Raw genomic sequence first — 12396 nt, forward strand, 5'->3', positions numbered from 1 at the left:
TGGAGGGACCCCAAAATAGTAACCTATCCCACAATTCAATGACTTTTTAAGTTCTCTTGTGGCTGGAACTTTTTTTTTTTTTTACAGGGGGAGTAAGTTGTATTTTAAGGGCCTTGTTTGTAATAGTGTTCCACTAGGCCTGAAAATGTGTAAGGCCCTACATTCTCTAGAGGCTACATATATGGTTAGAATGTATTGATTTCTGCCATTCTGTTTTCATGTTGTTATTCTCGCTAGGGGCTGACTGTATGGTTATATGACCATGTTTTTTACAAATGCTATTTTTATTATGGTGTTCTCTAGGTTCTGAGCATTACAGCCAAGATACTACAATATTCCTAGCACTCCAAAAAACGCCCCATAATGCTTTGCGGCGCATTCCATTTACAAAACATTTTTCCCCATAACTAAACTGTGTGGTGGTCCTAGGACAATGGGACCACCATCAAAATGTTCAGTGCGACACACTCTACTTTCTAGGGCATCCCTGGGTACCCACACTAGGTTGGCGGAGGGAACCCAAAATATTAACCCCCTCCCACCAATGAATGTCTTTTTAAGTTCTCTCATGGCTTTTGTTTTACTGCTGGAAGTAGTTTGTGTTTTAAGGGCCTTGTTTGTAATATTATTCTAGTAGGCCTGCTAGGCCTGTTAATGTGTAATGCTTTACGCTCTCTAGGGCCTAAATATATGGTTACACTGCATTACATTCTGCCATTTTGTTTTTATGTGTTTATGCTCTCTATGAGCTGACTATATGGTTACATGACCATGTTTCTTCCAAATGTTATTTTTATAGTGGTGCCTTCGAGGGGCTGTTCTGAGCATTAAAGTCAAGATACTACAATAGCTGCAATCGGAAACTTGCCCCATAAAGCTTTGTAGGGCATTCTTTTTACAAAGCATTTTTGCCCATAACTCACCGCACAACATCCTCTTTCTGTCGAGGTCATCTCTGGGTCCCCACACTGGGTTGGTGGGCCCCAAAATAATAATATTAAAAATGTGATAAATAAAACAATATTTTCATTTTTTGCTGCAGATAGAGGAAGAAGCTCAATTGAAGTGGTTTAGTTATAAGCATTGCCACTTGAATTATGTGGCAGAGAGAACCAAATTATGCGGCAGGGTTGACAAATTTATGTGGCAATAAAAGTCCAGTTATGCATTTACAACACCAATAGCTCTACCTCAAGCAAATGCGAGACCTATTGTATTGCAAATGCTTGTTTAAGATAGCATCCCAGTGAACCTAAGTAGGCTTACTTGAGTGACTTGCTTGCACATTGTTTACTGGCTAGTTATGTTGCATCACTTTCAAAATGTACCTGTTGACAGTGCCATCAGAGAGACAGAGAAACATCTAGTGGTCAAGGGAGTACAGGAGTAGGCTTGGTGGGACTGAGAAGGGCAGTGAACGTCATGGTTGAGGCCCTCAGCAGAGTCAAGTGAGAAAGGGTGGAAAGTAACACAACAGTACTAGGTTCGGGCGTTGTAACAGAACACTGAGGTGAATGTGATAAGGACACAGGCCATGGGAAGGGGTGTTAGAGGTATTAGAGTAGGAGTCTGACGGGATAAGGACTATTACTTTATGAACCATGAGAAAGGGTATGTGACTTAAAGAATTGATAGGGTACCAAAGTAGGGTTTCAAATGCATTACTGTAACCCCGGGGCAAGATACCTACTGACAGGGAAACCTTGATCCATGTTGCGATATAGATGAAAGTTTTCGGTACGCATGTGTTTTATGTGTGTGTTTCCTATGTAGTAACACAGGTACCTGCATTTAAAACGTTCAGTTCTCCATGACTGTTTTCTGGTTTTCGAAGGTTACCTAAGTCTAACCCATATTGCTACCGCTTTAGTTCATATGGGCACATACAAAATTGTAATTGGATCTGCTGTAGGTGTTCGCGTGTTGCAGGGTTTAGAAATGTTCAGTTTTTCAGGTGCCAAATGTAGAACCCAGAGGCAACTATTATAATAATGTTTAATAATTAATATTTAAATATGTATTTATTTTTGTTAGCACAATGCAAGGGGTTCATAGCCGCCATGGGTCTTGAAAAGGTTTCACTTCTAAGGCACTTTTAAACTTGCTTGTACAAAAAGAGTGTTCCACGAGACAGGCATGGATAGCTGCAGACTCCAGCTCTGCGGTGATCATTGCCAACTTCTGAAAATGTCAACAACAGACCACGAGGAAGGCACGTTAACCCGCCCATCAGTCTGTCAGCTGAGAACCCGCCCGTCCTGCGATAGGTTGGAACCTGTCCAATCACTTTCTCCAAGTGCGTGGTCCGAGCCTTTCGAACCATCCGATTGGGCAGCTTAAGGTGCCATGCCACTCTGGTGTCACTTGATGGCAGCAGCTCACACCAATAGAAAGACGAAGATGAGGACGTGTGCCTTCACGGTCAACGGTGATTGGGTTCCTTGCAGTGAGGGAGGTGGGAGATGATAGTGTAGATAGATAGCGGGGTGTGTAACCAGTGGAGGTGTCACGTTGCTCAGAGATCAAAGACCGGCGACATATCGCTCTTGCTGTGTGTGGAGACACCGAACCGCTTATCCCGCGTTGGCCCCCGAAAGCATGGAGACGGCTTTGTACCTGAGTGTCCTGCTGCTGCTCTGCCTGGTCTGGCTCCGCGCCCGGGGGCTGGAGTACGTGCTCGTGCATCACCGATGGATCTTCGTCTGCCTCTTCTTGCTACCCCTGTCCGTCATTTTCGACATCTACTACTACCTGCGGGCCTGGCTGGTCTTCAAGATGTGCAGCGCCCCAAAGCTGCACGACGAGCGCGTGCGGGGCATCCAGGCTCAGGTAGGAGGCACAAGGCAATGAGAAAAGAGGGCCGTGCTATCCAAAGTCCGAGGCGGAGAGGTAGATGGGGTTTGTGAAGCTCAACAGTTGACATTGTGGGCTACAAAGTGGCAACAATTTGCCTTGAGTGTGGCATCTCCAGTCTTGACTTGTGCCAAGAGTAGTTGGCATCCATCGGTTTTAGTTTACTGTGTGCATTTTTTTTTTACCCGTAGTGTGCTTGTGTGTGACATTTGCATACTTCAGAGAAGACATTTGAGTGATACTATAGTGAGGAAATCGTGGTGCAGTGCTGAGATCGCCATCTCCATCTCCATTTTTTTGCGTTTAGGGATCTATAGTTGTGTTTACAGTGAGACTATCGAAACTCTATTTACCCAAATGCAATGATATGCCTGGATTACTTATCGGTAATCTTCATTTGCTTTAAGAAGCAGCAATACTTAGAATTCTAGATCTTTTACTTTTTCAGAAAAGATGACTAGGAAGCACATTGTTTCTTGCAAGGAAGATGTTCAGTCAGCCTAAGCACATTCCCAGGCCAGTGAAGGTACAGCGCTATTCAGAAAGTTAGTTTACTGGCAAGCGCTTAGTTGACTACAGGGGTGTAGTGCTACCCACACTTGACTACATGTACTTTTCAAGTTCAATTAAATTTTTTCTTTTGTTCATTGTTCATTCTTTGATTTTTCTTCACTAAGTGAAACAATGTGTAAAGCAGTAAGGGTGTCATGGATCTTAATTCAATCAAGGAGATTTGGACCCCCCCCTTTCCCTTTTTTGAATTGAAAAACAGGCAGTGCTTGGAGTGAAGTGGGCCTCTCACAACCTTGGGCCGTAGTGCTGCAGCACCTGCTGCACTGTTAATAGGTAGGCCCCTGGTGGTGCCCTTTCTTTTCATGATTGTGGTTCTACTTTCAGCTTTCTAAGTTATTCATGGCAGAGTTAATTCCTTTCATTATTTTCAATATTTGGGTTAGTCATGGGCGGCTCCTCTGTTAGGGCAGAGGAGTGTTGCCCTCCTACCAGCAGCGGCAGCTGCAGAATCTTTACAAGAAAACGTTAATAAACTGTGTTTATTATTGTTTTCTTGTAAAGGGGTGGGCCCACGGGGGTGAGGAGCAGTGAGGGGAACTGCACAACACTTCCCCTCAGTGACCATGTATGTTTAGCCAGCCGTCTCGGGCCGGTTAACACACATGCGCAGTAGACTCTCTCCAGCCCTGCAACACAGTAGCTGGGCTGGAGAGAGCATGCACCAGCCAGTCCTAACAGTGCTCCGAGCAGCGATAGGATTGGCCTCAGGCAAGGCTGGGAACCTGACCCTGCAGCAGAGGAGTGGATGGAGCGATGCGACTGCGATCGAGGTAAGTGTTTATTTTCTTTATCACAATTTTTTTTTTTTATTGCCCTCCCAACCTGTTCCGCGAGCCGCAACGGGAGTTAGACTGCTGATCGCAAGCAGGTTAACTTACTGCTTTACATATTTGTGTGTTGTGCCTTTTTGGTATTCCTGAAACACTATGCTAAATGAAACTGCACTCCTAGTCACTAACAGGGCACTCTAAAAAAAATCAGATTTTGCTTATGAATTGGAAATACAGGGCATCAACCATTCTATCATATTTGCTTTGCAGACCAGTTCCAGTTGGGATGCTCTCATGGGTGCTGGTTTTTGTCAGCAGACTCCTACGCCCTCCCTTCTGTATCGACATTACCCATTGTTATGTGCTGGCACATATTGCCATTAAAGGGCCCTTCCAAGTCAGTGCTTTGACTTGCATTCCCACTCATAGGTTACGGGTGGGAATGGCTCAGTTGCCTACCGGTAATCTTCATTACCCTGACTCGTACTCCTCCTCATACCTATCCTAATATAATGAGGCAATCCCGCCTCCAACAGGCAGTTTCACCATGCAGTAAGAGCAAAGGTCCATTTAGCTATACATTTTTTCTGTGACCATGCTCATATAAATACTTCTTCCCCCGTCCCCCCTCCATCACTTCATGTATGTTACAAATGCTCTATTGGAGGTGCGCAAGTAGTGTTTTGGACTGGTGTGAGGGGGGCTGTGAATCGGGGTAATGAAGATTACTGGTAAGTAATGAAAGCTTTGTAGCCTCATCTAGGTCCTCCTTGCTCCAGACCTAACATAATGAGAATATAACTAGTGTGGGAAAAATGCAACAGCAAAAAGATGCTGGAAAAATAATTCAATAGGAATATCAACAATTGTGTCATTGCTGACTTCAAGACAGAGGTATCAAAATTACCTAAGGGCAAACCAAGCCTATAATATTTCATAAACCTAAGATGAGAGGTCCATGTTGCCACTCGACTATCGTTTGGAGAGAGGCATCACCCTCCTCCGCCCAAGATGCTGACACCGCTCTAGGTGAGCTAGCTTGAATGAGAGAAGGTACCATTTCATCCAGTGACTCACAGCCCTGAACAGTGGTCTGCTTGACTCACCTACTGATGGTCTGTGATATAGCTTTTTTTTACCTCTATAGGCTTAACCATAGGAAGCAAAAAGCAAGGTATATGACAAAAACACTTTAGTGCAGTCCAGATTAATGGTTCTAGGTCTTTTTACATCTAGGGATATTTGAACCTCTGAATTTGCGTTTCAAACACAGGAATGACAATGGCTTGTGTGAAATGAAAGTGAGAGAGAATTTTTGGAACAAATTCAAAACAAATTGAAAAAAATCTCAAATAGGGAAAGGAAGCTACCAAACCACCTAATTCACCCACCCTCTTGGCTTATGTAGTCACCATTAAAAACACTGTTTTTGCAGAAAGCTATGGCATTTCCGTTATAAGGGCTCAAAAGCATGCTGTTGAAGAATTCTTAGAACAAGAGAAAGGTGCAAAGAAGGCACTGGATTGTGAGTTATTGGGTTTTTTAATCTAAAACATTGTAGCAGTTAGACTACTGGAGATGTTATCTTGGAACAGTCTTCCCTTACTTTGAGCTTTAATTGCTGCCCACTGAGCAGCAAGGGGAGAACGGGCTAATCCCTTTTCAAAATCTCTTGGAAATTCGAGATTGTTAAAAGGGTAAAGTGAAGATGTGTCTTGGTTTTTTTTAAATGCCCCCCTCTCCTTTCAAAGTACTTCCAGGGTTTATATAAGAGCATAAGGTTGATGGCTTTCTAGAAGTTTGAATATGTAAGGCAACCACCTGTGAACATCTATTTTTTTTCTAGAGCTATCCATTCAAGAACCAAGACGTTAACCTAAGGTACTTTCTTTGACAACACAGGCAAGAATGGATATTGGAGAGGAGATGGTTGAATTGAGAGATGTAAAAGTTTTTCCTTGGCCATGGTCATCGGAAGGAAGAAGCATGGATGCCATTGACTAAGTGGCGTCACCAACAACACCCTGCTTCTTTGTCCCCAAATCGTCTGAAGCACCCTTGGGGGAAGGCAATCTGGGATACAGGAGGCCAAGGGATCAAAAGTATGTCTACTGACCAAGACTCTCCGAGCAGAGCACTGAAAGAATGCTGTTGAGAGGTGACACAGACAAATTCACCAGATTGTCCCAAAGTTGTAACATATTCAATTGAATTCTCGAGCTGACAGACGGTAGTTCACTGAGGATGGAAGATTCCAACCAGGCTGTCCACTCAATACTTCAAACATTCCTGGAAGTAGACTGCTCCCAAAGCTAGTGAATTTAGTTTTGTCCAGGCGAAACTTGGATCCGCTACCTGATTTAACTCCCTGCTCTTCTTGCTGCCTTGGCGATTGAGGTAATACCTTGTGGGCTCGTTGTTAATTCTCACTAAGACATTCTTTCCTTCCAAGTGAGGTGTGAACGCCTGCTCACCACACTGCAGATAGTGCCCTCCAATTGGATGAGGGATGACTCTCCCATGATTCCAAAGAGATTTGAACTCTGTCTCAATGAGTGTCTCCCCCTAACCTCATAGCTGGCATCTGTGGTCAATTGGATTGGAGTTGGATACTTTAGCTGGAATCCTGCTGACAAATTGTCCTTCACCAACCCAGCTTCAGGGATATGTAATTGTGCGTGCCTGGAGACCACTAGGTTAGAATGACCCATCACAGGTTTCAAATGATATTGAGCCAAGGGACTATTGAAGTTGTGGTTGCAAATAGTCCCTGAGTTTGTAGCCAAACCCATGATGTAGCAGAACACTGCATCAGGAGCTGAGAGGTGGTGTGTTCAATCACTGTCATCTTTTGTGGAGGCAAGAGTAGATGCCCTCAGAGAGTGTTTGATCTGCACCCCAATACACACAAGGGTTGAAGGATGGATTTTTGGTTGAAAGGGTTGAAGGATGGATATTTGGTAATTATGAAGCCCAGTTGGTGCAGAACTCTGGTGTCACGTTCTCTTGAGCTTTGAAAAGAGAGGGGACAGAAAGCAACCAATCATCAAGCAGTGGAAATATTGTCAATCAAGCAATCAAAAAAATGTGTAGAGCGCGCTACTCTTCCGTGAGGGTTACAAGGCGCAGGGGTGGTGGGGGGAAGTCAGGGGGTGGGCAGGGAGGGTCACTGATCGAACAACCATGTCTTGAGGTTCTTTCTGAAGACCAGGAGGTCTTTGGTTTTGCGAAGGTCGGTGGGGAGGGAGTTCCAGGTTTTGGAGGCGAGGTAGGAGAAGGACCTGCCTCCTGTGGTGGTGTGTTGGATGCGGGGGACTGTGGCTAGGGCGAGGATGGCTGATCGGAGGTTGCGTGTGGGAGTGTGGAAGTTAACTCTTTCGTTGAGGTAGGTTGGGCCGGTGTTGTGGAGGGATTTGTGTGCGTGGATGAGGATCTTGAATGTGATTCTCTTGTCTATGGGGAGCCAGTGAAGGGATTTGAGGTGTGGTGAGATTTGTTTGTGGTGGGGGAGGCCAAGGACGAGGCGTGCAGCTGTGTTCTGGATTCTCTGGAGTTTGCGTTTGAGTTTGAGTGTGGTGCCGGCGTAGAGGGCGTTACCGTAGTCTAGTCTGCTGCTGATGAGTGTGTGGGTGACTGTCTTTCTGGTTTCTTGGGGAATCCATTTGAAGGATTTTTTTAGAGTGCGCAGTGTGTGGAAGCAGGAGGATGTTAGAGCATTGATTTGCTGTGTCATGGAGAGGGAGGGGTCAAGGATGATGCCAAGGTTGCGTGCGTGGTTTGCGGGGGTGGGTGCGGGGCCTAGGGCAGTGAGCCACCAGGAGTCGTCCCATGTGGTTTTGTTGGGGCCAAAGATGATGATCTCGGTTTTGTTTGAGTTGAGCTTGAGGTGGTTAGTGGTCATCCAGTTGGCGGTGTCGAGGAGAGCGGCGTGTAGGTTGGTTTTGGCGGTGGTGGGGTTGCGGGTGAGGGAGAGGATGAGTTGGGTGTCATCTGCATAGGAGAGGATAGTGATTTCGTGTGCTCGGAGGATGTTGGCTAGGCGGATCATGTAGATGTTGAAGAGTGTGGGGCTGAGGCAGGACCCTTGGGGGACTCCGCAGGTGATCTTGGTAGTGTTGGAGTGGAAGGCGGACTCTTGGTCCGGTCGGTGAGGAAGGAGGTGAGCCAGTCTAAGGCTTTGTGGCGAATTCCTATGTTGTGGAGGCGTGTGCGGAGAGTGTGGTGGCAGACGGTGTCAAAGGCTGCGGAGAGGTCTAGGAGGATGAGTGCGACGGTCTCGCCTTTGTCGACTTTGGTCCTGATGTCGTCAGTGCATGCGATGAGGGCGGTTTCCGTGCTGTGTTTTTGCGGAACCTGGATTGTGGGAGTCAAGAGTGTTGTTTGCTTCAAGGAAGTGGGATAGGCGGGCGTTGACTAACTTCTCTGCAACCTTGGTGGGGAAAGGGAGGAGGGAGATGGGGCGGTAGTTGGAGAGGATCTACGGGTCTGCTTTTTTTTTTTTTTTTAGGAGAGCATTGATTTCCGCGTGCTTCCAGGGGTCTGGGTAGGTGGCGGAGTCGAAAGAGGAGTTGATTATGTTGTAGAGTATGGGGGCGATGGTTGGGCTAGCTTTGTTGTAGATGCTGTGTGGGCAGGGGTCGGAGGGGGAACCGGAGTGGATGGAGTTCATGTTTTTTTCGGTTTCTTAGTGTGTGGTGGGGGGGTCATGAGTGGGGGTTGGGTTGGGTGAGTGAGGGGTGTGTTTGGTGGGTGTGTGTGGTATGAAGCTGTTGTGGATGTCCAGGATTTTGTGGAGGAAGTGGTTGGAAAGGGCGTCACATAGGGGCTGTGTGTGGGGTCTATGTTGATGGCTTTGGGTTGTGACTCCACATAATTGAAGTGTGTAATAACATAAGATAGTATCATGGTGAAGACCAGGGTGGACATTGCCAGACAAAATGATCGATCTGGAAATTTTGATCCTTTACAGAAAACCGAAGAAATTGCTGACTCAATAGATGAATTGAAATATGAAATTATGCTTCCTGAAGATCCAGAGTGACTAAAATCATTCTCCTGCAGTAAAGGAATGATGCCTTGGAGAGTAAACTACCTGAATGTCTTTACAGATGCATATTCGTTGAGGCTTTTTAAGTACAATACCAGGCTTAGTCGTCCATCTGCCTTGGGGGACCAAAAACAGAACTGAATAAAATCCTTTCCTGATCGAATCCAATGGAACTGGAATCACTGCTTTCTTTGTCATCATTTCTTAAACTTCTAGCCACACTGCTTGAGCGTTTGAGACTTCATTAGGCAACGGAGTAGGTTTAAAATGATGCTGAAGTTGTACTTGGATGAATGGGATTCAATATCTTATTCTCGCCTCATAGTGGCCCATTGGTCTGTGACATAAACCTTCCAGTGATGACGAAAAAGGCTTAAACCTGTTCCAACTACAGTATAGAAAATATATGGGACTGGTCTTGGCCAGTAGCATTGTTAGGTCAGGTTTTATTTCCAAATGTGGCCCTCAAGCCATGGGCCTGACCTCAAAAGGGAGACAGTTCTTTGTCCTGGAAATTCCAAGAAGCACATTTAAACATGAATGGCTTCTTTCCAGAAGTAATCTAGAATGGTTTGAAACCTTCTTTTCCTCTGCTGCTTTATGTACTATATCATCAAGATCACTACCAAACAGCTTTGCCCCCCTGAAAAGTAGTTTTTGAATTAGATTTCTCTCAGTAGATTTCATCCCCAGTAGTCTGCAACCAGAGGCTGTGGCTCCAGTAGAGGCTGCTGCTGCCATAGGGTATCAAAGGATGCATCTGAAAGGAAATTTGAGACCAGTTTTATGTTGGCTAATATATTAGAAGGATCCTCATTCTTCTAAATGCATTCGTACAAGGACTGAAGAGCTCTGAGTAGCACTTGTAGGCTAAGCTGCATAGGTATTTTCTCTTAGTGCAGAATTAGATATTTAAGATATTTTTAGGACAGCCTCCATTTTTCTACTACCTTGGAAAGAGTGGAATCCTCCGATGCAAGGTTAGATGTAGAAGTCATCAAAGCCAAGACAATGTTAACCTTGAGTGTCTGTGGAGAGTCCTTCTCAGAGTCTTTGATTACCTATGTCTTGTTTAGAAAGCAGGGAATGGAAGCTTTATTCCTATCTTTCCATTCAAACAAGATGTCCTTAATTACTTAATCAAAAGGCAAATCACCTGCATCATCAGTGGTATGCTGGGAGTAAAAAAGCTTATCCTAATGAGGCTTTGTCCACTTTGAAAACAGGGAAAAGCAGTGCACTAATGCAGTACCCTTGCGTGTTTATAGTTGCTTAGCAATGAACTCCCGCAAGACCCAACTGCTTGCTGCCAAGAAACAGTGCACCTTCCCACATTCTGATCCACGTGCAATTGCACTGACCACGGGCCATAATACCCTGGACGGTTTTCAAGCAGCCCAGCCATGATGCAAGAAATACCCCCCAGCACATGGATGATCAGCACATCTACAACTACCGTGCCCAGTGACGGCAGTGAACAGGTACAAAAGCTCATTCACAAAATACAAAAAAAATATGTTGTCTGCAGAAGAACAGAAGGCAATACAGGAAGTGATAGCTGTCAAGGGGGTTTTATGTGAGCATGGACAAAAGGGACCTTCCGTCTTGTGGCATTGTGAACCTTCCTGTCTGAGACAGGACTGGAACAAGGAGGACTTAAATGAGGGGGTAATGTAAATCTGTCCTCCACTGCTCAGTATCTCCAAAGGAGATGTGGCATTTCTGTCCCATTACTGCATTGAAGATTTTCCTTTGGCCGCCCTATGACAGTTCAGAATTGCTGGAAAAAGAAATGAGTGCATCTGGCACAGGCCTCGTGCATGCTGTCTGAACGGAGGATTCACTGGGATTTGGGGTGTGGGAAGATGTGAACCTTTTCTCTCACTAACCTTCTGTAATTCTGACAAATATATAAATTACTACCCATAGTTCTCAGAATTTTCTTCATTTGTGTTTTCATGTCAAAATGTATTTTGAGGGGGAAAAAGAGCACAAACATCACCTAGTTTAAAAGGTGCAATGATATTGATTTTAAAGGGAATTAGAAAAAGGCATGTCCATTTTCAGCACTGAATAGCATGCCTACACAAAGGAAAAGCTGTGAGCTGTGTAGGTCACAGTGGGGATTAGCATGACACTATGCTTTCCTAATAAATATTATACATTCCTGAGACTGAAATCTGTGTTTGCCCCTGAGTAACTATATTGCACCAGATGCTGTGGTTTTTGACCTGTTAGTGTACCGAGGCCTGCAAACCAAGTCCTAGTAACAATGCTCTTTCTCTTAAAGTAAAATATTGAGTTGCATAGGCCAATTGGCAAACACCTTACCACCTCTGTAAGTCCACAGTAAATGGTACCCAGGACCAGGGTGGTAAAGGGGGCACCCGGGGTGCAGCACTGATTGTGTCACCTTGAGTACCCCAAATAAAAGAGAGACTGCAGAGCTGCCACGTCAGCCTGCACGCGCAGACTGCTGCTCAAGTGAGACTCTGCCCATACCAAGTGCAGGCAGTCCCTGTTACTGCCCATGGACACGCCAGCCCCCCCCCCCTAAGGCAGGCCCCCATCTAGCCCATGGGCAGGGTGCACTGTTCCATGAGTGAGGGCATATATGTAGAAGCACATATGCCCCCGTGCTGGCATTTAAACCGCAATGTTAGCCCGAGTAATCAGCGGTCAATTGGATAACATGGTCTGGCATCTGACCAATGCTCAGATGTCCAGCTTTGCAGTGGCCCAGCCGAATTCTGTCTTGTTGGTTTGAAACACTGTGCTTTTTAACACTGAACATGATGCCCATGTTTAGGATTAAAAAGCAGATGCCCAGATGGCACCTTTAGAGAGTGCCCACCAAGTTACATAGGGCCTCATTATGACCCTGGCGGGCGGCGGAGGCCGCCCGCCAGGATCCCGCCCTCCAAATTACCGCGCCGCGGTCAAAAGACCGCGGCGGGTATTACGAGTTTTCCCCTGGGCTGGCGGGCGGTTCCAGTTAAACCGCCCGCCAGCCCAGGGGAAAACGTCCTTCCCACGAGGATGCCGGCTCATAATCGAGCCGGCGGAGTGGGAAGGTGCGACGGGTGCTACTGCACCCGTCGCGTATTTCACTGTCTGCAAGGCAGACAGTGAAATACTTTTCGGGGCCCTCTT

General features: G+C 45.8%; 1 protein-coding gene across 1 annotated transcript in view; it reads left to right on the forward strand.

Moving 5' to 3' along the window:
- The first annotated feature begins 2462 nt into the window (after positions 1-2462).
- The window catches only part of DHCR24 (24-dehydrocholesterol reductase), a 106720-nt gene continuing 96786 nt past the window's right edge, over positions 2463-12396 (forward strand). The window contains exon 1 of the mRNA XM_069232613.1: positions 2463-2829. Within this exon, the coding sequence (XP_069088714.1) occupies positions 2599-2829 (231 nt within the window). The 5' untranslated portion in view covers positions 2463-2598. The remainder of the gene's footprint in view (positions 2830-12396) is intronic.

This window comes from Pleurodeles waltl, chromosome 4_2 (genome assembly GCF_031143425.1).
Source record: "Pleurodeles waltl isolate 20211129_DDA chromosome 4_2, aPleWal1.hap1.20221129, whole genome shotgun sequence".
Lineage (NCBI taxonomy): Eukaryota > Metazoa > Chordata > Amphibia > Caudata > Salamandridae > Pleurodeles > Pleurodeles waltl.